The sequence below is a fragment of the Phacochoerus africanus genome, chromosome 7, assembly GCF_016906955.1.
Source record: "Phacochoerus africanus isolate WHEZ1 chromosome 7, ROS_Pafr_v1, whole genome shotgun sequence".
In the NCBI taxonomy this organism is placed as follows: Eukaryota; Metazoa; Chordata; class Mammalia; order Artiodactyla; family Suidae; genus Phacochoerus; species Phacochoerus africanus.
In genome coordinates, this window is record NC_062550.1 from 3,828,666 (window position 1) to 3,851,560 (window position 22,895).

Genomic DNA, 22,895 nt, shown 5'->3' on the forward strand with positions numbered 1-22,895 from the left:
GCTGGGCTCTTGGAGCCAGTCTAGCCACGCCAGCCCATCTGTCCCCCTGTCTCCAGGGTGATGCTGCAAAGAGCATCAGCTGCAACCCACTACTGGCTCCCAAAGCCTTGGACTTGAAGCCCCAGTTCCAAGTGCAGGCCCCCACCTACCCTTTCAGCTCACCTCTTGCCAAGCCTCTACCACTCCAGCCGGAAAAACTCGCTTCCTTCCTCAAAGGTCCACACTCCTCACGTACCGGCAGGCCTTTCGGGAGGTGTTCTGCTCTGCCTGGGACCCTCCTGTCTCCCGGCTCCCCGACTGCCCTAGATGAGCTCCCAGAGGAGAGTCATTGCCTCCTGGAGGCCCTCCCTGATGCGCCCGTGCTCGGCACAGAATTGACACTTGGTAGCTAGTTGCTGAACGGCTGAAATCCCTAAGAGACCCCCCCGCCCCCACACCTGCCCTGAACTGAGAGACCCAGGGATGGGCTGGCACGCTGCTGTGTGGTCTGAGGAGACGGAGGAGATGCAGAGGCAGAGAGAGCGGTACCTTGCAAACCCCAAAGCCGCATCTCACCCAGGAGGGGCTCCTTCAGGCCAAGCTCTCAGCTCCAGCAAGGGGGCTGCCTGGCCGGGAAGCTTACCCAGGCGACGGCCCGTCCCAGGCCGTGGGAGCGGCCACTCACCTTCAGGGCGGGTGAACTCGCGGAAGGTGGGCAGCGAGACGACGGTGTGGGAGATGGTGTGCACGGGGGCCAGCACGCAGGTGACGTCGTTGGGGCGGCAGGACTTGATGCATCGGATGGTGTCCGTCTTCTCCTGGCGGAGCCTGAGGGGGACCACAGCATAAGGGGCAGAGCAAAGCTGGGGCCACCACGCCCCCCAGAGACTGGGGTCCAGGCAGGAGATGCCGGCGGCGGGACAGGAGCGCCGGTCCCCGAGATGGCTCCGTCGGAGACCTGTCCGGGCTCCACAGCCCAGCAGCTCCGTGGGGAAGCCTCCTGGCCCTTCCTACAAACTGAACCAAACAAACACCCACCACGTGCCCCAGGTTCCGTCTGCCCTGGCCAGGATGAGCAGAACTTTGCTCTTGGCCAACGATATAAACTGAGCTTCAGGTTCTCCAACGGCAATCAAATTCGTTCATTCGCTTGCTCAGCAAGCGTGTCTTGAGTATCTGCTGGGTGCCAGGAGCCAGGGACACCAAAGCAAACGCGGGAGACAGGGTCCCGACTTCCTTGGGGCCCCGGGTCAGGTGGGTGGCAGGGCTAATAACTGAGGGTGTGATTGTTTTTTTTTTTTTTTTTGTCTTTTTGCTATTTCTTGGGCCGCTCCCGCGGCATATGGAGGCTCCCAGGCTAGGGGTCTAATCGGAGCCGCAGCCACCAGCCTACGCCAGAGCCACAGCAACGCGGGATCCGAGCCGCGTCTGCAACCTACACCACAGCTCACGGCAACGCCGGATTGTTAACCCACTGAGCAAGGGCAGGGACCGAACCCGCAACCTCATGGTTCCTAGTCGGATTCGTTAACCACTGCGCCACGACGGGAACTCCTGAGGGTGTGATTATAAAGCCCCCAGCTCAGTGCCCAGCACGAAGCAGTTAAAGCCCCTGTCACAGGACAGATGGGGAGGAAGAAGGGACATACGTTTGTTACAGGCCTGGGTATATTTTATAAACCTCTTCGGCATAAAATACAACATAAATGCAAGAGCTACACAAGACAAAGGGACAGATGAATGAGTATTTTAAGGCCAAGCACTTTATAATCAGCACTCAGGGCAAGAAAGAGATCTCCAACTCATAAAGTCTTTTTTTTTTTTTTTTAGGGCTGCACCTGCGGCATATGGAGGTTCCCAGGCTGGGGGTCCAATCGGAGCTGTAGCCACCGACCTACACCCCAGCCACAGCAACGCAGAATCCGAGCCACGTCTGTGACCTACACCACAGCTCGCGACAATGCCGGATCCTTAACCCACTGAGCGAGGCCAGGGATCGAACCCGCAACCTCATAGTTCCCAATCAGATTCGTTTGCACTGCACTATGACAGGAACTTCAGAGATTTTTGCAACCAAGTTTCTGGTTACCTAAGGGGAGACGTGGTGGGGGAGGGATCAGTTGGGGGTGAGACTGACATGTCTACACTACTGTCTAGAAAATAGGTGGGTGACTAGGACCTGATGTACAGCACAGGGTAATCTACTCATAGAACCCAGATGGGAAAAGAACTGAAAAGGAACGGATACATGTGGATACATATAACTGATTTACCTTGCTGGACACCTAAAACTAACACAACTTTGTAAGTCAACGCTGCTCCAATAAAATTTATTAAAGAAAAAAAAAAATACAAGGAGCTCCCATTGTGGCTCAGCGGTTGACGAACCCAACTAGCATCCATGAGGACACAGGTTCGATCCCTGGCCTCACTCAGTGGGTTAAGGATCTGGCGTTGCCGTGAGCTGTGGTAAAGGTCGCAGACGCGGCTTGGATCTGCCGTGGCTGTGGCTGTGGCATAGGCAGGTGGCTGCAGCTCCGATTGGATCCCTAGCCTTGGAACTTCCATATCTGTGGGTGTGGCCCTATAAAAAAAAAGGGCAAAAAAAATTTTTTTTCTAAAGAAAAAAAGATCTTCCCCTGCCACCTGAGGTCCCTGCATGTGTCCTGGACCCGTCTCAATCCCCTTGGGCGTCCCCAAAGTAACCCCTGTCCCCACTCTCCTAGAAATCGCCTACCTGGGTTCCTTTGCGTGGCATCACACAGGTGTGCCTTGCCAGACACAGGCATGTAAACGTTTCCACTAAAAAGTCTGTCATCTGTTACATCTTTTGAAAGTCCTTTCTAACCCACAGGTGTCCTCCCCACCCCTTCATCGTCCATACAGTTTATCTGTTAAGGAAGCAAACAGGTGAGCCAGAGCGCTTCCTAGACCTGGGCGTGCTGACCACGTCCTCCTGGTGCAGCCTCGCCCGAGCCTCTGTCCTCAGCATTCCTGGCACGTTGGGAGCTGGATCCAGACACCTGATCAGATGCAGACCCAGGCCCTTCGGAGAAATGATAGTTGATGGTGAGTCTTCCATGGGGAGGGGGTGCACGTGGTGTCTGCGCGTCTCCTTTCCGTGATGTCATCAGCTGCTGATGCTCAGGGCCCAGATCTGCTGGTTTATCGTGGATCGAGCCATGCTGGAGTTTGACTCTATAGTTTCTTTTTCACTTAGTAGTTTGACTACTTCTGTAAAGAGATGCTTCCCCTCATACTCTCTGGCTACCAGGGGGCATAGTTTATAGAGGAAAAGCAAGATCACTGCTTGATTGTTTATCTGCATTGACCCGAAGGTAGCTATCAGCATTCAGAGGTTATTAGTTGACTTTTAAAATTTTTTTCCTTTATTTTTTTTTTTTCGGCCGCACCTGCAGCATATGGAAGTTTCCGGGCTAGGGGTCGAAATGGAGCTGCAGCTGCAGGCCTACGCCATAGCCATGGAAACACTGGATCCTTAGCACACTGAACAAGGCCAGAAATCGAACCCATATCCTCACGGACACCATGCCAGGTTCTTAACCCACTGAGGCACAATGGGAACTCCCAGTTGATGTTTTAAAAATATCATAGAAGTTCCCTTTTGGCCCAGCAGTTAAAGGATCTGGCATTGTTACTGCTGGGGCTCAGGCTGCTGCTGTGGCACAAGTTCGATCCCTGGGCTGGGAACTTCTGCGTGCCATGGGCACAGCCAAAATAAATACATAAATAAAATTATCAGTATGAACTCATAGCTTTAAACTATTTGATGAATTTCAATCCATTGCACTTATTATCCCTTGTTGGAGCTCAAGTTTTCCCATCTTTGGCCACAGAAAAAACCAGATTGGCCGCTGAATGCTCGTGCTGGGGCCCTAGGAACCTCTGATAGCTTCCTGCTCTCTGGTCTGACAAGGCGGTCCAGTCTCGTCTTATACTTTATGCCCCAGCTATTTCTCCAACAAGTCCTGGGTTTGTGTTTCGGTTTGGTTTTGTGTTTTAGTGCAAAAGGGTATTTCAACCACAATCTGGATACCAGGACTGCTCAGCGCTCCTGAGCTGGTCCTTGCTTCCAGGCCTCTTCTGTGGACATGTTCAAAAATAAAATACATCATGAGTTCATCCTGATAGCTACAATTCAAAACAAGAACTATACATTTTAAAAAAATTAATCTCCCCTACATACAAAAGAAATGTCTCTCTCTTTTTTTTTTTTTTGGCTGCTCCCATGGCATGTGGAAGTTTCCAGGCCAAGGATCAGACCCACACCACAGCAATGACAACAGCAAATCCTTAACCACTAGGCCACCAGGGAACTCTCTAAATCTCCTTTTTTTTTCCATATCAAAATCCTGGTTCACAGGAGAAGATAGACTATCCCGTAATTATTTATCTAATTTATTCCCTATATTGACCCAGCAGTCTCAGAATAACAATGCTAAAATTACCATCACTGACACTTAATAATTTTTTGGATCTGTTTCCCCTATTTAAAAAATTTATTTATTTAGGTCTTTTTAGGGCACATGGAAGTTCCCAGCCTAGAGGTCGAATGAGAGCTGCAGCTGCCGCCCTAGTAACACACAGCCACAGTAACACCAGATCTGAGCCACGCCTGCGACCTACACCACAGCTCTCAGCAATGCTGGATGCTTAACCCACTAAGCAAGGCCAGGGACTGAACCCTCATCCTCTTGGATACCAGTCGGGTTCTTAACCTGCTGAGCCCCAGCAGGAACTCCCACAGGTCACAGTTTTCATCTAGTCTTTCTGGTGTACTTTCTAGTGGATGTCACGCTGTTCTTTTATTTTTTTCCCCCCTCCTTTTTTGGCTAATCATTCTGTTCTTTATTCCATTTTTTCCTACAATAACTTCATATGAGATTTCACCTTGATACATTTTGGTTGATCTTTTTTTTTTTCTTCTTTTCTTGTCTTCTTTTTTGGCCTCCCCGTGGCACATGGAGTTCCCAGGCCAGAGATCAGATCTTAGCCTCACTTTCAACCTACGCCAAAGCTGCGGCAACACCGGGTCCTTTAAACCAGCATCCCAGGGCTCCAGAGATGGCGCTGATCCCATTGCACCACAGAGGGAACTCCTGCTTGATCATTTTTTATGTAAAATTAGCTTTCCTGGAATTTGAGGAAGAGGTGCGGTTTCCAGCGGTTTCTCGGAGCTCCCTCGTCTTTGTTCTTGGCAGCCTGCTCTCAGGACCTTCCTTTTCCAGAGTCTCTACTCTCGCTTTCCCACTCAATTCTCTACTTCATTTCTAGCAGTTTCTCCTTAGTGTGAGATCCTGACCTTCAGAGAAGGCCTGATGGCTCAGTTTTCAAAGGTCCTTGGCATTCCCGTGTGGCTCAGAGGGTTAAGGATCCAGCATTGTCACTGCTGTGGCTTGGGGGTCACTGCTGGGGTAGAAGTTTGATCTCTGTCCAGAGAACTTTTGCATGCTGTGGGAATGGGCAAAATAATAATAACAATAGTAATAAAAATAATAAAAAGGTCTTCCAGGCTGGGCACTCCATCCCTTCCACCCTGCCCTGAGCTCCCTCTACTACTGGCCACTGGAATGAGCAAGATGCCTCCGGGTCTGCTCTCGGGCTGGTCTGCCGTGCTTTCTAGGGGCTACGTGCTGACTGCTCTGGGGTTTTCCCACGGCTCTCTCCTGCACGGATGCCAACACGACACAGGTGGCATGAACAATATTTGGGGGTTCATGGGGACACTGTGTCACCTTGTTTAGCTGAAAATGTTTTCCGTGGAGTAAAAAAAAAGTCTTATCTCATTCCGGGTGCTTTTTGCTTGGGATCCAGAGAACTTCAAAAACCACACGGCAGCATCTTCCCTGACCACGGTGCCCGACAGCTGGCACACGTCATCTCATGTAAGCGTCCCAGCTTTTTCCGCTACACCGCACTGCCTCCTCCCTTAGCTAATAAACTGCCTTGTTTTTCACTTGGGAATTTTAGAACGGCGCTGGTCTGAGGGGCTTTCTGAATATCTGACAAGCAGAGACTAATCCAAGGAATCCTGCCCTCTTCGCAGCATGGGGCAGGGCTTCTGAGAACCAACCGTGGAGCCAGGCTGCCTCGATTTAGAGCGTGGCCCCACCTTACACCAGGGGTGGGGCTCTGGGTCAGTTAGTCACACTCTTTCCGTGTCTTCACCGTGAAATGGGGTCACAACAGTACTTTGCTCACAAGGCTTTGCGAAGCTTATTTAAGTGCTAGAACAGTGCCTGGTCCACAGAAAGCAGTGTCATCATTGTTATTATTTTTATTGTTATAATAACAACGACCCTAACTATCCCTCACCCTGGGGAGCTCGGTTTAGCACAGTGACAGTCAGAAGCGCACGCCCAGGTCCAGGAGTTGGAAGTGATGGCAGCTCTACAAATTCTCTGAACTTTTATTCCCCATTAATGAATTAATTTATTTTATGGTTGCACCCCCAGCATATGCAGGTTCCCTGGCCAGGAAGAGAATCCAAGCCGCAGCTGCGGCAATGCGGGATCCTTTAATCTGCTGCACAGGGCGGGGGATTGAACCCGCACCTCCGCAGCGACCCAAGTCGTTGCAGATTCTTAACCCACTGTTAAGGAACTCCCACTCCTCATTTAAATCAAGATCCAAATGAACATTCAAGTACTTTCCAATAAATGGAGAAGCCAACACTTCCTGGCTGCCTGCTAGACGCCACACGCGGCCTTGTGCCTAAGTAACTTCATGTTATTTTCAAAATAATCCACAACATGGGCCTTGAAGCTCGGAAAGGCAATGACGTATCCAAGGTCACAGAACTAGCAGACAGCAAGGTGGACATTCAAACTCTTGTGTTTTGGTCTGTTTGGTTGGTTGGCCTGGTTTGGTTTTTGTGCACCGCGTGACCTCAGCAGACTGATACTGGATACCACGATGGAGCCTCAAGGGACTGCGGGAGGTGAGCATTCAGGTAATTCAGCTATCACCCCCGACGTGTGCCCTCAGGCACACACAGAAACACCAGCGGTGCCCTAAAATGGAGCAGGCCACTTTAAGAGGTAGGGTGCTCCACAAGCAAGGGATTGTACAAGCCAAGCTGGATAGGCAGTTGGTGGGAATGCTGTAGAGAGGATTCTGGCCAGCCATATATGGTCCGTGAATGGCTTATAAAGCCCCCGAGAATTTTTCTACCATCTTAACACCCCTTTGGAAAAAAGTGCTCCTCTAGCCTAGGAATCTGGACCACGATGAAAGAACAACTGAACACAGTCATGAGTCCTTACAGTGCCCTGCTGATGTCACAGAATAGGTGGAATATGAACTAAGCCTTGAAAATACCATCCATCCACCCAACCTTCAGTCATCCAACCTCCATTCATTCATCCATCCAACCATCCATCCTGCATCCATCATCCATCCATCCATCCATCATCTATGCATCCATCCACCATCCATCCATCTTTCATCCATTCATCCAACTATTTCCTATCGAACCATCCATCCATCATCCATCCATCATCTATCCATCCGCCCCCCATCCATCCATCCATCATCCATTCACCCAACTATTTCCTATCCAACCATCCATCCTTCATCCATCCACCCATCATCCATCCATCCTTCATCCATTCATCCATTACCTACCCGTCCAACCATCCATCCCTCATTTACCCATCCCGCATCCATCCATCTATCCATCCATCCATCCCCCTCCATCCATATGTTTATTCAGATGTTTACTGCGTTCCTCTGACAGGCTGAACATTCTGAAAGCAACGGAGAGAATATACAGATCCAACCCCTGCCGTCAAAAAGGCCCCAGAGCAGTGGGAATGATACAAAGCAACAACAGCAAATGCCAGGGTAACTGCTCTGATGGAGTTCGCCCGGCACTAGAAAAGCTCAGATTCAGGAAGGGCTTCACTGAGGAGGTGACTTTTACACTAAGTCTTCAGGGAGAGTGGCAGTTTGCAGGAGGGTGGTATGGTACGTGCTAAAGCCAGGAGAAAGCACATTCAGAGAAAAGCAAGAGGCCTGTGTGACCAGACATGAGCGAAGGGGTGAGCCAGAACAGGGAGCAGGAGGGAGACACAGCTGCAAAGATGCGCAGAGGCTGGAGCTGGCAGGGCCTCGAATGCCATCCCAGGGAGTTGGGCTTCAACTTCTAGTACAAGAACCACAGAAGCTTCTAAAGAAGGTATAGACATAACCAGACTCATCCTTCTGAAAGGCCCTCGGATAATGGGATTCTGGAAGCTGGTCCAGACCAGAGAGCTCAGAGGGCAGTCTGGGAGACAACGAGGAGCTTGCAGATGAGTGGCTGGAAGCACGTGTATGCTGCCATGGCAAGTACCTGCTGCCTCTGTCAGAGGGCACAAGCCATAGAGTTAACTGGAAATCCATCGTCTCTACTGGACAGCCCTTCCCCACCTTCCTTCCATGTCCTTGCAGGCAGGACCTTAGGATTCTCCAGTGTCTTTTACTTGAGTCCTCCGACTTTCTGCCTTCCCCTCATGTTTCTGCTGGAAAACAGCATCAGAAGCCACAGAAATGACAGGCACATAAAGCAATGTTGGCAGGAAGTCATCCAGTCCCTCGACAGACATGGGAAGGGCACCTACTGTGTGCTAGGCACTGCCAGGAGCTAGGGACACAGCACTGAGTGGGACAGAGTTGGCCCGGGCCTGCACAGAGACTTCGGAAGAGGGGGAGACGAAGGTGAACACAGATCAGCGGGACCCGCAGACTGCAATGAGCATCCCAAAGGCAGGGCTGTGTGCGGAAGGCGGACAGAAGAAACACAAGGGTGTCAAGGGAGGCCCCTCGGAGATAGGGGCCCACAGGCTGAGGTTTAGCCAACATTCAGGCCAAGGGCGCAAAAGCACGTGCAAAGGGCTCGAGGCAGCAAAGAGCTCAGCGGTGTGGCTCAGGGCAAACCGGCAAGGGGTAAAGCACCTGAGGTCAGGCTGAAGATGGACATAAGGATTAAAGCACGTGGGGCCTCGAAAAGCACGCTGGAGGCTCGGCTGGGATCACGGTGGGAGAGATGAGGAGAGGCAGACGGATCGAGGCCCTCATGGGCGGTACTGTGACAGAAGGGAAGAGTCCAAGCTGTAGAGTCAGCAACCCGAGGTTCAACTACACACTGTGTGATCTTGAGAATCACTCACCCGCACTGAGCCTCTCTGGGGCCGGCACGCCTGCCTCACAGGATGGGCAGTAATGCATGGCAGGGCGGACACACTCATGATGCCCTCCTCTGCCTCCTCCTGGTACCAGCGCAGGGGACAGACCTCACTCAGGTCAGGGCTGCTCGCAAGATGCTGCAACTTTGGATGCTGCAACTGTGCTCAGGGTTTTCCACCACAGGTTCGGGCTTCCCATCCAGACAAACAGAACCAGAGGCTTGAGTCTCAAGAGACAGCTTTTTGGTCTCGTTTAAAGCCTCAGGTCCTGGTGATACAACATGAAAACCAAGCTGGTGCCAGGAGGCTCGGATGGACCACAGACAGGCCACGGAAGCTTGACCGAGCCCGAGCCCCCTTCTCTGGGCCTCGATTTCCACATCCGTGGAGTGAGGGGGGGATGGAACTCCATTTGCTACCGTCACCTCGTCCTCTGGGCTCAACCCAAGTGGAGGAGAGAGAATCAGCTCAAGATAAACCCCAGAGCCAGCTCGTTCTCCCTCGCCGGGGCCCCCTGGCGGTGTAGACCCCGACTCCCACCAACGGGGCTCCCAGGCGCACACCCCTCACGGAAAACACTCCTCGGTCACCCTGGGGGCTCCAGGCCGAGCTCAGCTGCCCCAGGGGTCACAGCGGCAGAGACTCCGGACCGCGCCAAATAAAACCAAGGCACGCCCGCCAGCCATGCTGGGTGGGATCTCCCGCTAAAACTTTATTCAAATCCCGGAGGGGAGGGCGAGGAAAGCAACAAGAGGGAGCCCCCCCCCCCACCCCGGCCCTGCCACGGCCCAAAGCGAGTGCTCAGAGCTCTGCGGACACAAAGATGTAAAGCTTGGCCACAAAGGAGCTGACGGTGCCGTGGCGATAGAGGTCCATTCTGACGGTGAGCAGCAAGTCCCTGGGCTCGGGGACGGGCTTGGTGAGGGCCACCACCCCGCTGTGGTGGTTCACCTTCTGGGTGGTGAAAAAGCCCTCCTCATTGCCGCCGGTGATGGCCAGCTGCATGCTGTCCCCGGGGACGGCACTGGAGGGGCCCATGCGGAAAACCACGGCGGGCACTTGGATGTTGGTGGGGAAAGAGAGGTGGTAGTAGGTTATTCGCAGAGGCAGCTTGGGGCACTCCTGATTCTCATGGCAAGGCAAGCGCTCGCAGCGGCTGCAAGAAAAGTGGACAGAGAGACAAGACGAGGGTTAGGGCCGGTTCAGCAAGCGGAGAAATAACAGAGCAGGGCTGGGGAGCGGGGGCTCGCTGGGCGGGGCCTCCCGCAGCCCTCTGGCCAATCAGCCAACGGGAAGCGCACCCCTCACTCACCTGTGGGAGGGGCCGGGGACCTCCGGGCCGCGGACTCAGGCACCAGCCTCTTCCAACACCCTGGGGGGGCGCTGGGTGGCTGGGGTCAAGGGTCGTGCCTGGAGTGAGGTGTGGCCCCTCCTCGCGGGCAGAGCCCCACCCCGGGCTGTCCTCACTGGGCACACCCTGGCCCCTGAGTGGCGTCCAGGCTCCTGGCTCCTCGCCCAGACAGTGGTCTGGGCTGCACAGGGCTCGCGGTGGCTCTCGGGGGCGACCCCCCCGACGTGATCGCCTCCGCGCCAGCCAGCAGGGCTGCGGCCGGTCCCCGAGCGCTTGGCTGGCCGTCCCGACGCATGTGCTGGTTTGACCGCGCCGGCGCTGGGAGGGTGGGCTGAGGGCAAGTCAGCGGCCTTCCCGGGGCCACCGAGAGAGCGCCCGAGGAAGCCAGACCTGCGCGCAGGCGGCGAGGTCTGTTCCCCTCCCTCTCTAAGCCCTGTGCTCTAGGCCCGACCCATCTGCGACCACAGGGCCAGCCAGGGCTGGCAGCCGGGATGGGACAGCTTCTCACGCCCTGTGAGGGGGTCTCACTTCCTGAGACAGGATGGGGACAGGGTCTCACTTGCCACGAGGTGATAAGAATAGGGCCCATCACCCTCTGAAGGCGGCGCCTGAGAAGTGGAGGAGTCAAGGCGCAGAGTCCCACAGGACCTGAGCGCGCTCATCCCAGGACGTCCCGCCGTCTGGACTGAGCTGGATTCTCCAGTCGGGAGCATCGACTGTCCCGGACTCCCGTCCAATCTCCCCTTCCACTTTCTACGTTTGCATGCCTCACGTTGGGTGAGGAGGACGTATTTGACACTTGGCACTTACTGTGAGCGCCGTCTCTTTACGTCCTGGGCCCAGGCTCTTTATCAGGACTCACAGGAATCCTTTCAGCTACTTGGCCATGGGCCACTCGGACCTCTTAGAAAGGACAGCCCTCGGAATGAGCTCCACGCTAGCAAAGGCACGCGAGGGGCAGGAACCCCGAGGAGGAGGCTCCTGCATGAGAAGAGCAGGGCCCAGAGGCAGAGGCAGTGATAGGAAAGAAGGCAGGCGTCAGGGCTGCTGAGGGGCGCCCACCCCCAGAGACACCCAGGTCCAGGCCAAATAAGAGTGTGCCCGGTGACTGGGGAGAGACCGCGGACCGGTGCCTGGCCTAGTGCTGGGTACATCGGGGCTTCTCCTCTGCCAAGCTGCCCTCACCGTCCTTATTCTACTGACCGGAAGACCGAAGCTTGGTGAGGACACGGGACTTGCCCAGGACCTCACAGTCTGTGCTAACTGGCAGAGGCAAGGTCAGCCTGTCTCACTCCAAAGACTGTACACACACACACACACACACACACACACACACACACACACACACACGCACACACAAGCACGCGCGCGCGCGCGCACACGCGCATGTACCTCCCCCCCACCGCGCTCCAGCTGCTTCAGGAAGGGCCTGGGGGTCTGGCCAGCAGGTGGCGCTAGAGTCCCCTTCATGTGCCTTCGGTTTTCCCACGTCTCCCACGTGCAAGGCCAGGGGTTGGCTTTTGCCAGGGGACGAACCCCGCGTGCGCATGCGTGGAAGGCAGGGGACATGAGCGGTGTGCGAGGTTCTGGTACAGCCCCCGTGGCCATCGCACACCCGAGAGCGGGCCACATCTTCCTCTTCGATGAGCTCCCTGCCCCCAAACCCACAGAGTCGTTAACTGGAGCCCCCCGAAGCTTTTCCTCACTCTGGGCATTTCTGGGCCTGGCTCCTTCGGGACACTCACGTCCCCAGGGCAGGAGCGTGGCTCTTTGGCTTCTTCTCCCCAGCAGCAGCACCAGCTGGACGCCTACCATGTGCTTTCTTCATGTGCACAAACCAGTATGGCCCCATCCCGGCTCCGACCGTCCTATCCTGCTCCACCCCTACTTGCTCAAACAGCCCAGAGAGCAAACCTACCGCAGCCGGGAGGCTGCCTGTCCAGCCGGGGATGGCACGGAAGTCTTGGTGCCCGGGGGTCTGGACCGGGGAGGGGCTGCCGCGGCTGCATTTCCTCCAGAGCAGGGGAGGCCTGGGCCCCTGGGCCCCAACACCTCGGTTTCCATCTCAACTCACGTGACACAACAACACGCCCCAATGTTTCAGTTCAACACATTTGATCAGGACACCCCAAGTTCCATGAAAACGCATCTGCTGCAAGGCGCCCCACACCAGAGGCAAACAGGCTCCTCCGGGGGGGGTCCCTTCTCCTGGGAGGCACAGCGTTCCGGCCGCCCCCAGGCCGTCTGCTGGCAGCTCCCCGACTTTCATGCTCCCGCCATCCTGGCCGCTCTTCTGGACACAAGCCCCAGGAACCGGCCAAGGCAGGGCTCCACCCGCTCTGCCCACCAGCATCACACCCTGGGGCCGGGAGCCGCGCCAAGCAAGGCCGCTCGGCCCGGCTCTGCTTTCCCAGACCACTGGTGGGGTGAGGAGGATGTTTTGGTCCCGTCTCCGCTCCAGGACCCGGCACATTCCTCTGGTGGGTCGGAGGGAACTGTGTGGTCAGCGTCTTAACAGCCCTGCCGGTCCGTGAGGCCCAGGCCTGTGGTTTGCGGCCCAGCCTGCTGGGTCATGCTCCAGTTACCACCCTCGGCCACCAGGGAGACTGGCCAGAAAGTGGCTGCGAGCAGAGAGAGAGGACTGGCCGGAGAGGGAGAGAGACAGAGACAGAGACCCTCAAATCCTGCCTGTCAAGGCTTCCTGCGTGTTAACCACTGAAGGGCTGGCCGCTCGTTTCTTTCTCATACAGCTCTGTTTTTTTCTTTTTCTCTTTTCAGGGCCGCACCCGCGGCATATGGAGGTTCCCAGGCTGGGAGTCGAACCTAGCTACAGCTGCTGGTCTACACCACAGCCACAGCAATGCCCGACCCAAGCCATGGCAATGACCTACACCACAGCTCACAGCAACGCCGGATCCTTAACCCACTGAGCGAGGCCAGGGATCGAACTTGCATCCTCATGGATACAAATCAAGTTCATTAGAGCTGAGCCACAAGGGGAACTCCTCTAATACAGCTCTTTTAAATTTTGCAAATTGCTTTCTAAAGGTCAGGTAATAGATTCCTTATAAGGATGTTTGCCGAGAAGGAAAAGGCCCATAAAATAGAAAACTCCAGGCTGAGTTGTCCGCAGCGCTGAGGGAAGGTTGGCCTCTGCTCACCTGGAGCTTGGCCTGCGTCCTGCCCACATCAGTGCCTTGTCCCCATGTCACACTAGGCTAGGGGTGCTCCTGTGGTCCCAGAGTAACTCTCCTGAATGGAAATGGGGCAGCCAGGACAAGACCCCCTGAGGCCCTCAGCCTGGGAGTCCGGGCCCTGCCCCTACTTCCTGTGCCGGATGCTGGGCTCCTGGCTGGTCCGATTCCTCAGCAGTGTCAGCAAAGGAGAAATTGTAACCAAGCCCTGCACTGTGTGCAACAGGAATGGGCCCTGGACCACAGAGCCCCTGGGGAGCCCGTGTCTTGTCTTCCCAGGGGAAGGCTGAGCAGCCCTAGCCTTGGCCGGTCCCAGTCAGCCCACAGGGCACATAGTCAGCAGCAGAGCCGGAGCTGCGGAGCGGCTCTGAGGAAGCTCTGTATTCTGAGAACGAGGCGGCCAATTCTCAGCCTCCTCGCCACCACTGTTCCCTAAGCACGGATGCCGGCTCGGGGCTGGGCACCTGGAGCTCGTTACCGCTAATCCTTGTTAATCCCCAAGGCAGTGACCAGCGGGGGCTGCCAGCGCTGTGTTACCGAGACAGAAGGGGCCCTGGGTGGCCAAGACCCAAGGTCATGGCACCAAGGAGCAGGACTGTCAGGTCCTGACACGGGGGCCACCGCCCACCTTCCCGCTGTCCATAACAACTGGCAGTCAATACACCTTGGGGCGCCTCCCCACACTCCCAGGGCTGAACCCAGCAAGCAGTGTGGCGGTTGGCTCTGCCACAATCACAGGTGGTCCCACAGGAACCCAGGGGGACAATACCAGCACCCCCTTTACAGCAAGAAGTTCACGGGACCTATTCCCAGTCAAGGTCAAGGGGCCTGGAATGGACTGGGCTGGGAAGCAAACCTAAGTGAGCCCGACACCCAAGCCAGATCGTTCCAGAAGGAAACAGCATCTCCACTAGGCTTGGGAATAGCCACAGGGGACCCTCACACCCTCCCCAGCTCCACTTGCCTGCCGGCCTCTGCTCCGGTGCCAGGTGGTGCTGGCGAGCAGAATGTGTGTCACCGGGGCAATGGTCTTCCCTGGGGGCTGCCTGGAGCCTCCTCCTCCCCGCTCCTCTTCACTGTGGGTGGGGGCCCGCTTCCTGCCCTTAATACAGAGACTGCTGGAGCCCCCACTTTATCCGCCCCCAGAGGACAGGCTGACACATCCCCGGGATGGGACAGACCAGGCCCTGGGGCATCACCCGCTCTGTCAGCAGAACGCGGTTCCACTTCCTTGCTGGGAACCCTCCTGTTCCCCCTTAATGCATGTCCACACCCCACTCCAAGCCCACCTCCGCTGCCTCCCTCTCTGCCTGACTCCTCTTCCCTCCTCATTCAAGCATCACCACCTCCGGGCATCCCTGCCTTGTGCCCCCAGCCGGGCGGGGCCCTCCTCTCGGCATCCCTGCTCTCTGGAGCCACTGTGCTTCCTGCCCACGCTCCTCCTGGGTGCAGAGCAGGAGTTGGGGGTCTTTGCGGGCCCACTGTCTGTCCGGATGCCCGCACGTAGTAGGCTCGAGGTGAACCATCTCCCCAAATGAGTAAAGGACTTTCCCTGGCACCAGCGGGGGCTGGGGAGGTGGGGAGGGTGCAGCCAAGGATTCCACTACTTGCATCCGGCCGACTTCGGCTTCAACCTCAGCGCGCAGCGCCAGCCTGCCACCCCCGGCCCCGGCTTAGGAGGAGGGAGAACCCCCTCCCCTGTGGCTTTCGTGGCTGTGTGGGAGTTAGAGGCCAAGAGCAAACAGCCCATCTTCAGGAAACCTCAAGCCCAGACACAGGCAAGGGCCTGGGAGCGTGGGAATCTGGACAGACAGCCGCACAGCCTCAAACGGAGGACACGGATCTCTCCTCACGGCTCTGGGGGCACCAGCCCTGCCCACCAAGCTGCTGCTGGGCCCACGGGCTCCTGGGAATGCTGTGCCCTTGCACGCCCAGTTCTGGGGCAGCTTCCCCTAACCAGCTAGAAGGCAGCTGGGGAACCAGAGGGGGCCTGGGGGGGGGGCAGATGAGCACCCCAATGTCGGAAGGACAGCAAGCCCCTGAGCGGCTCCCGCTCTGGCAATCCACCAGGACAGCCAGAACTGTGGACGTGAGCAAGTGGACGCCGGGGCCTGGCACTGACCCTCTGGTGGGAGGAGCAGGAGCAGGCTCAGGAGGCGAGTCACCCAGGCAGCCTGGCGGTGGCTTTGAGCGCTTCCTGGGACACATGTCTGTGCTCCTGACATTGGCTCCCACCGCAGGGCTTTTCCTGAAACACCTGCCAGGGGCACTAATACGATAAGGGGTGGGGTCGTGTGTGGCAAGACAGAGGGTCCTCACTGATCCTTGAGGAACGGGGTTCCTGGACACCCCAGCAGACACCCCGGGGGCCTGAGAGGGGCAGGCTCACAATGACATGTGGACACACAGTGACAAGCTGAGGACACAGAACCTCCCGAGCTGTCCGCGCAGTCACTGGGCTGAATGGAATCTGGCTTTCCCCCCCGTTTCATCTAAAACCTGGGCTGAATGGAATCTGGCTTTCCCCCCCCGTTTCATCTAAAACGGCACCCCAGCAAGTCACAGCAGCTCACCCACAGTCGTGGTCACCTTCACCCGACCCAGAGCACGCTCTGACACCTGCGGCTCACAGATGCGGAAACTGAGGCCCAGACCCTGGCCCGAGGTTTCACCCGGCAGAGCGAGAAGTCATGACCTTGGCTTCCTGGGACCCGTCTCACGGGCAGGTGGGGGCCTGAGAACCAGGGCTCCTGGAGTTTCCCAGGAGCCACGTGGGAGGGCACAGCTCATTAACTCCTGGCCCGGGCGGGGAGCCGGGCCCCGGCAAGGCCGACCCAGACAGACGATCGCGGGGCCCAGGGACTTACGTGTCTGCGGAGCGGCGGTAGTTCTCGGGACACTCGAAGGCCAGGCAGCGGAAGCTGCCCTGGATGTTGAAGCAGGTCTCGTTGATGGAGCAGTTGTGGATGCCGGTCACACACTCGTCGATGTCTGCGGGAGACCCCGAAGCAGCACCGTGAAGGCCACGGCCCCCCAGGCCACCCCTGGCCACGGCGGGGGGTGCCCAGACCTCCCGCCAACCAGGGCCGGGGGAGGTCAGCCCATCCGTGCTGTCTGCTGGCTGCTCTTTCACTTATAAGTGATTTAGATTTAAATCTAAATGGCTGTTGGTCACAGTTCCCGGGGCGAGCGTGGTAACGGTGGCGTCCAACGCTCTCTGATGGCCCTGGTTTTGCAGGAATAACGCCCTTGATCCTCATAACAAGTCGATGAGGCAAGGGCTGTGCTTATCCTCATTTTAGGGACGAGCACACAGAGGTTAAGCGACTGGCCCAAGGTCACGTATTTTGTAAGTGGCAGAGGTGAACTCGGATCCCAGGCAGCCAGCGCCTCTCTGAGGCTCAGAGGTGCCCTTGTAACGTCCCGGGAGGAATGAGCAGAAGCTACCAGCCCCGCTTTACAGACGAGGAGACTGAGATTTAACGGGTTCTATGTCCCACCCAGTGTCCAGCGCTGGTCACTATCTGGGCCTGGGGGACTGTCACAAGGTGACCTTGGCCATGGGGAGCCGTCCCCCTTCCCACAACTGTCCAGAGCAGCCAAAGGGTGGGTTCAGGGGATGTCACCGCGCCAGAGGCATCTGTTAAGAGATGCCAAATCCTGATTGCCGGTGGCAAAAACAGCCCTGCCCAACCTCAAAGGCTGAGGCTCAGGAATGTGTTTTTGCCGCGTCTGGCAGGACCCCAGGCTGCGGTGAGGGCGCCTGGCCAGGATCAGGAAGTCAGCTGCTCCTTCAGAAACGCGAAAACAAAGCAACTTCCACCCAGAGTCCTGGACGGGCTGAGCAGGTCCCTCCTAGGAAAGCCCGCAGCTCCTTCCCCGCCTTTGATCTAAGTCCTCAAACCTTCTGACCAGGAATGACACCTGCAGAGCCCGGGGCCCCCAGCCGCAGAGGGGGTCATCAGGAAGGGGCTGGACAGACCTGACCTCTGACTCAGCCTCTGCGGCCGCTCCCGGCAGAGAGGCCCACGTGTCCATTCCAGGGCTGCTCGTTCACAAATAATCTGCTCAGCAGCCCCTCCGGAACCAAGTGGACCATCTCAGGTGCGGGGTGTCCTCAGAAACGGGAGCCGAGTACCAGCCGGATGCCACTTGCCCCTCTTTTGGCAATGCTGGAGGCGACTCTCAAGCCCCAGCAGACCCTACAGCCATTAGGTCCCTAAATACAGAGACCTCAGGCTTGTCACACATCCTGACTGGCCCATCTCCTTGCCAAGTGCGGACCAAGACCTTGAGACAGAGGCCTGTTCCATCTGCTCCCTGCTTTGCCCTTCATACCTGGCAGAGCCTGGCCCAAAGCAAGGGTTTGTTGAATGACTGAAGGAGAGCCTAAAGGGCAGTGCTAGGCTGTGGGTCTTCCTGGCACTGACGGCCCGTTTCCTTCACAGTGGGCATCTTCCAAAAGGCTGCCCAGCCCCCCTTTGGGCCCCCCTGGGGCTTCCCAGGTCGGGGCAGGAGGGCTCAGCCCTCCCGGAGGACCAAGTGTGCCCGGGGGCAGGAGATCAGGGTGCCTGTGGGCCCCAGGACACAGCTGGGCCCCCTACCCGAATGCAGAGCCCCAGGACGGCCTGAGAGAGACCAGGGGCTCCACGTGCTCACCTTGGCAGTTGCGGCCGTTGGGGGCCAGCCTGTACCCGGTCGAGGGGCAGCTGCACTGGAAGCTTCCCGGGATGTTGATGCAGCGGTAGGAGCAGATATGGCCCCCGGTGGGCAGGGCGCACTCGTCGATGTCTGTGACGGCAAAGCCCACCCTCAGTGTCCGTGTGGACCCTGGCCGGGCTCCACCCCCGTGGGCTGACTGAGCTGCGGCCTGGGGGGCAGCTGCCCAGGACGAGCTGGACCCAGGGGGCCTTGAAGCGCTGGGGCTGGGGCGGCCTCAGAGGCCATCACGTCAGAAGGGAAAACTGAGACCCAGAGAGGGGATGCGCCTAGCCTGGAGCCACACAGCAAGTTCATGGCGTGAAGCGTGTTTGTGGGGGAGGAGCCAAGGCTTCAGGGTGACTACATGGGGAAGTGTTTTGCCAGCCAAGCCCTAGTGCCACTTGTTAAATGTGTCATTAACACACGCACCTTATGCAGAAGTAGGAATCATCTTAACAACAGTTGCCTAGGAGTTCCCGTAGTGGCTCAGTGGTTAATAAATCGGACTAGGAACCATGAGGATGCGGGTTCAATCCCTGGCCTCGCTCAGTAGGTTAAGACTCCGATGTTGCCGTGAGCTGTGGTGTAAGCTGGGAGCTGTAGCTCCGATTCGATCCCTAGCCTGGGAACCTCCATATGCCACAGGTGCAGCCCTAAAAAGACAACAAAAATAAAGAACAAAAAAAACAGTTCCCCTTCAGGCACCCTAGGAAGTGCTTTTAAGCCATGATTTGGTTTCCTCCTCCAAGAAGCTGCAACTGTGGGCTTAACCCGCATGTCACAGCAGAGACGGCCCAGGCCCAGAGAGGGGCTTTTAAAAGGCCCAAGGCAAGGAGTTCCAGCTGCAGCTCAGTGAGTTAAGAACCTGACTAGTATCCATGAGGATGCAGGTTCAATCCCTGGCCTCGCTCAGTAGTTAAGGATCCAGCACTGCTGCAAGCTTCGGTGTAGGTGGCCCATGCAGCTTGGACCTGGTGTGGCTGTGGCGGTGGTGTCGACCAGCAGGCTGCAGCTCCGATTCAACCTCTAGCCTGGGAACTTCCATATGCTGCAGGTGCGGCCCGAAAAAGGAAAAAGGGCCCAAGGCAAAGCTGTGAATCAGCCCCTCCTCACCCCTGCACCACCTGCCCGCGCCAAGCCCCGCCCAAGGTCCCCCCACGCACAGCAAACACCGCCGGGACGTTTTATTTCACTACAGAAAAATCCGAGGAGAGGGTTTGCTCCTTTGCAAGCTTTACTCCATGATGGGTAGAGGGCATCCTACGAAATCTTGGGGGAGTGAAACCAAACCACCCGCCAGGCAGAAGGGGGGGGCGGGGACAGGGACTGAGGTGGAGGTGCTCCGGCCTCCGCCCAGCGGGAAGCCCTCACCTTCGCACGTGGTCCCGTCCACGTCGCTGAGCTGGTAGCCTCGCCGGCAGTAACACTGGTAGGAGCCGTAGACATTGGCGCACTCCTGGCTGCAGGGGCTGCTGTGACACTCATTCACGTCTGAAAGAGACAAGGTTCCCCGCTCGGAGCTGCGTCACCCATCCCTGGCCGGCCTGGGACCTCCCTCGCGTTAACACATAGGCAGAGGCAAAGCTTTCCAAGTTCGGGGATCAGGCATCTGCCCGGGGTCACCCCAAGGGAGACAGACCCCAAGGGAGAGAGACCTCACGGCTGGGGGATCGGGCATCTCCCCACCCCCACCCGCTTCAAGCCACACGGCCTCTGGGCTCTGGCTCCTCTGCTCGCTCAGCAGGGATTGGCCAACTTCCGGCCCCCCACTTGAGTTTGCAAATAAAGTTTTATTGGCACCCGGCCACGGCCATTCGTTCACCAGGGTCTGTGGTGGCTTGGGCCTCACGACAGCAGAGTGGAGCTGTCACAACCCAGAGGTGGCCAGCAAAGCCTGAAAGATGTCCTGTGTGGCTTTCAGGAAAAAAGCCTGTCCATCTCTGGCCCAGGAGTGTCTTCTCACATCTGTTTTCTCCTAATTCTGGGCAGCCAAGACTCTCCACTAGCCTCGCATCCCCTGTCTCAGCCCTGAGCCCCACACACTTGGCTGCCACCTGATCCCCTGTTCACATGCTCACCTCCGCCCCATGTGGCTTCTCACATCCTAGAGACACTCCCTGAAGGCAGGAACCTGGGCGGGAGGCAGTGGAATAATCTGGCAAGGCTGGCCAGGCCCTGGTTTTATGTCCACAGTATGAACTAGACAATATCTGTGTTAATCAGTGGTTTAGGGGCAACCAGGGACAGCACAGGTCACCAATATAATAACAATAATGCCAGCAGCCTCCATACGGGAGCACTCTGACTCGTCCTGGGCACTGTGACAGACAATACATCACAGGCGTCCCCTGGGTTCATCCTGACGTCCCCCACGGGGTGGGCCCTACCATCCCCATTTCACAGATGAGGACACTGAGGCCCAGAGACGCTAAGCTACTTCTTCAAGGCCCTAAGAATGACAGAGGTGGGATTTGAAGCCAGGCCCAAGGGACCCCCAGGCCTGAATCTTGTTCCCTGCCCTTCCACACATGTTGGGTCTGGTTCCTGGGGACAAATCCCAGCATCTCCGGGGAAGCCCAGCGCCCAGGAGTCCCTCGCACTGTCCATCCTCCAGGCCGAGAGCTACAGTCTGGGGGGCATCCTGGCACATCCGATTTTTGTGCTCATCCCTCTTAATCCAGGATTTTAAGAGCTGCTGAGTCTTGAGTCTGGCTCACAGGTCACCCCCGGGGCACTGCACTGCCAAGAAGGGGGCTTGATGGGCCACGTGAGGAGTTGCCAAGGGGGGTCCAAAGCTCTCCGTTTCTACTGACCTCATCACCTACTGCCCGCAGAAGATGTGGCGTCTGCTGAGCACCCACCGTGTGCCAGGCCCTGCGCGGTTCACCTATCTCAGTCCATCACCACAGGGGGCAGTGTTATCTGAGAACCCCAAGACTCTCGGCACCAATAATTCGGTCCAACCCACCCCCCAACACAGAGACCCAACCAAACTTCAGCACCCCCCAAGACCATGACCCTGCCTGGGAAAGCTCAACGCTGCCAGAGAAGTTACTGAGGGTTCCGGCCCGCATCAGACTACAGGCCCTGACTCCCTTTTTTTCTCAGAAGCAGGTACTTTAGAAGACCTGCGAGTACATATCCTTTCTCTGTCCCTTCGAGGTGTATCGTTAGCAGCCCCGGAGCATCTTTCTAAGGACCTGGGAACCCAGCCTTTGAAATGCGATCATCAAGGAGGGGAGGCCCCGGCCCCCAGACGCGGCAGGAGGGTCGGAGCCAGTGAGCAGGCGGCTGGCCTGACCGCACCAGCCACTCCCCCTGACATCCTTCAGCACTAATCCTTAACCACTCGGGCAGGTGACAAGCCTGCGCTTTTTCTTTCGGTGGAGCCGAGACCCATTTGTGCTGAGGTCTCTCTCCTCTGCTGCAGTAGCCTAAAGCAAATCCGTCTTACCACTTTAAACAAGTGTACCGCTTTTGTTTCTCTTTGTCACAACCACCCATGTGCCCTGGGAGGATGCTGAGGCAGGTGAGGGCAGCCAGGCCCCAAGGGCATGTCGGTGGCGGGTTGGATGCCCCCAAGCCCCACCCTCCCCGCCACATCCATGCAGCTTCTGCAGCCAAGTCGCCCACCCCCATGTGTGCAGCAGGTGTCACCAGCTGGGCCAAGGCCCAGGGAAAATCGAGGTGAGCTGTTGTCTCTGACAGGTACATTTTTAGAGGCATTTTCTCCGCTAACACGTCCTTTCCTATGTGCCGGGGCACGGATGTGACGCAGTCCCAAACGGGTCTGTAGACCGGGCAGAGTGGTGAGTTTCCCCAGGAGGCTGCAGCCTGGGGAAGGATGAGGTCTCGGGGCACCCCCGTCCCCCACCTTCACAGGAGCGGCCGTCGGAGGAGAGCCGGAAGCCTATGGTGCAGCTGCAGTAGTAGGAGCCCGGCGTGTTCTCGCACTTGTGGCCACACAGGCGCCCCGGGTAGCGCCGGCACTCGTTGATGTCTGAAAAGAGCAGGCAGGCGGCTCGGGCAGCATCCTCCCTGGGCAGCCCCCAACCCTTGTCCCCCACCTCCCCGGATCTCCTCCCAGAGAAAGGCACCGTGACTTGTCCCAAACACAGGACGAGTCGGCAGGGGGAGCCGGGACCACACTTGGCCCATTTGCCCACTGGGCAAGCCTCGTGCCCCCTCCACGATGGCATGTCCGGGCACATGCCCACCTGCCAGTCCTTCACCCCAGAGCCCAAAGGAGGAATCTGACAAAGGTGCCAGGGGGGTGGGCGGGGCAAGTGCCAGCCTCCCCTGAGCACCCCAGTTTGGGGATAGGATTTGTTCTGGCCACTGTGCCATCCTGGGTTCTCTCTGCCCTGGGTGAGCTCTGGGCCGTGCAGGTCAGCAGTGGGTCTCTGGGGAATCATCAAGACTCTGGAGCTTTTATAGAGCGGACTGAAGTCGCATAAGACCCAGGAGGTCCTAGGCCAGGCA

The 22,895-nt window shown here is 57.2% G+C and overlaps 1 protein-coding gene across 2 annotated transcripts in view; it reads right to left on the reverse strand.

Annotated features, from left to right (window-relative positions):
- The window catches only part of FBLN1 (fibulin 1), an 87,589-nt gene that overhangs the window by 25,261 nt on the left and 39,433 nt on the right, over nt 1–22,895 (reverse strand). Inside the window, exons 11-15 of one of the 2 annotated variants that reach the window (XM_047785992.1) lie at nt 22,288–22,413; nt 19,785–19,904; nt 18,372–18,503; nt 16,580–16,703; nt 665–807 (exon numbers count right to left, since the gene is read on the reverse strand). In XM_047785992.1, the coding sequence (XP_047641948.1) occupies nt 665–807; nt 16,580–16,703; nt 18,372–18,503; nt 19,785–19,904; nt 22,288–22,413 (645 nt within the window). Of the gene's footprint in view, nt 1–664; nt 808–9,850; nt 10,324–16,579; nt 16,704–18,371; nt 18,504–19,784; nt 19,905–22,287; nt 22,414–22,895 lie in introns of those variants that run through there. The other variant, XM_047785993.1, reaches the window with a different exon arrangement.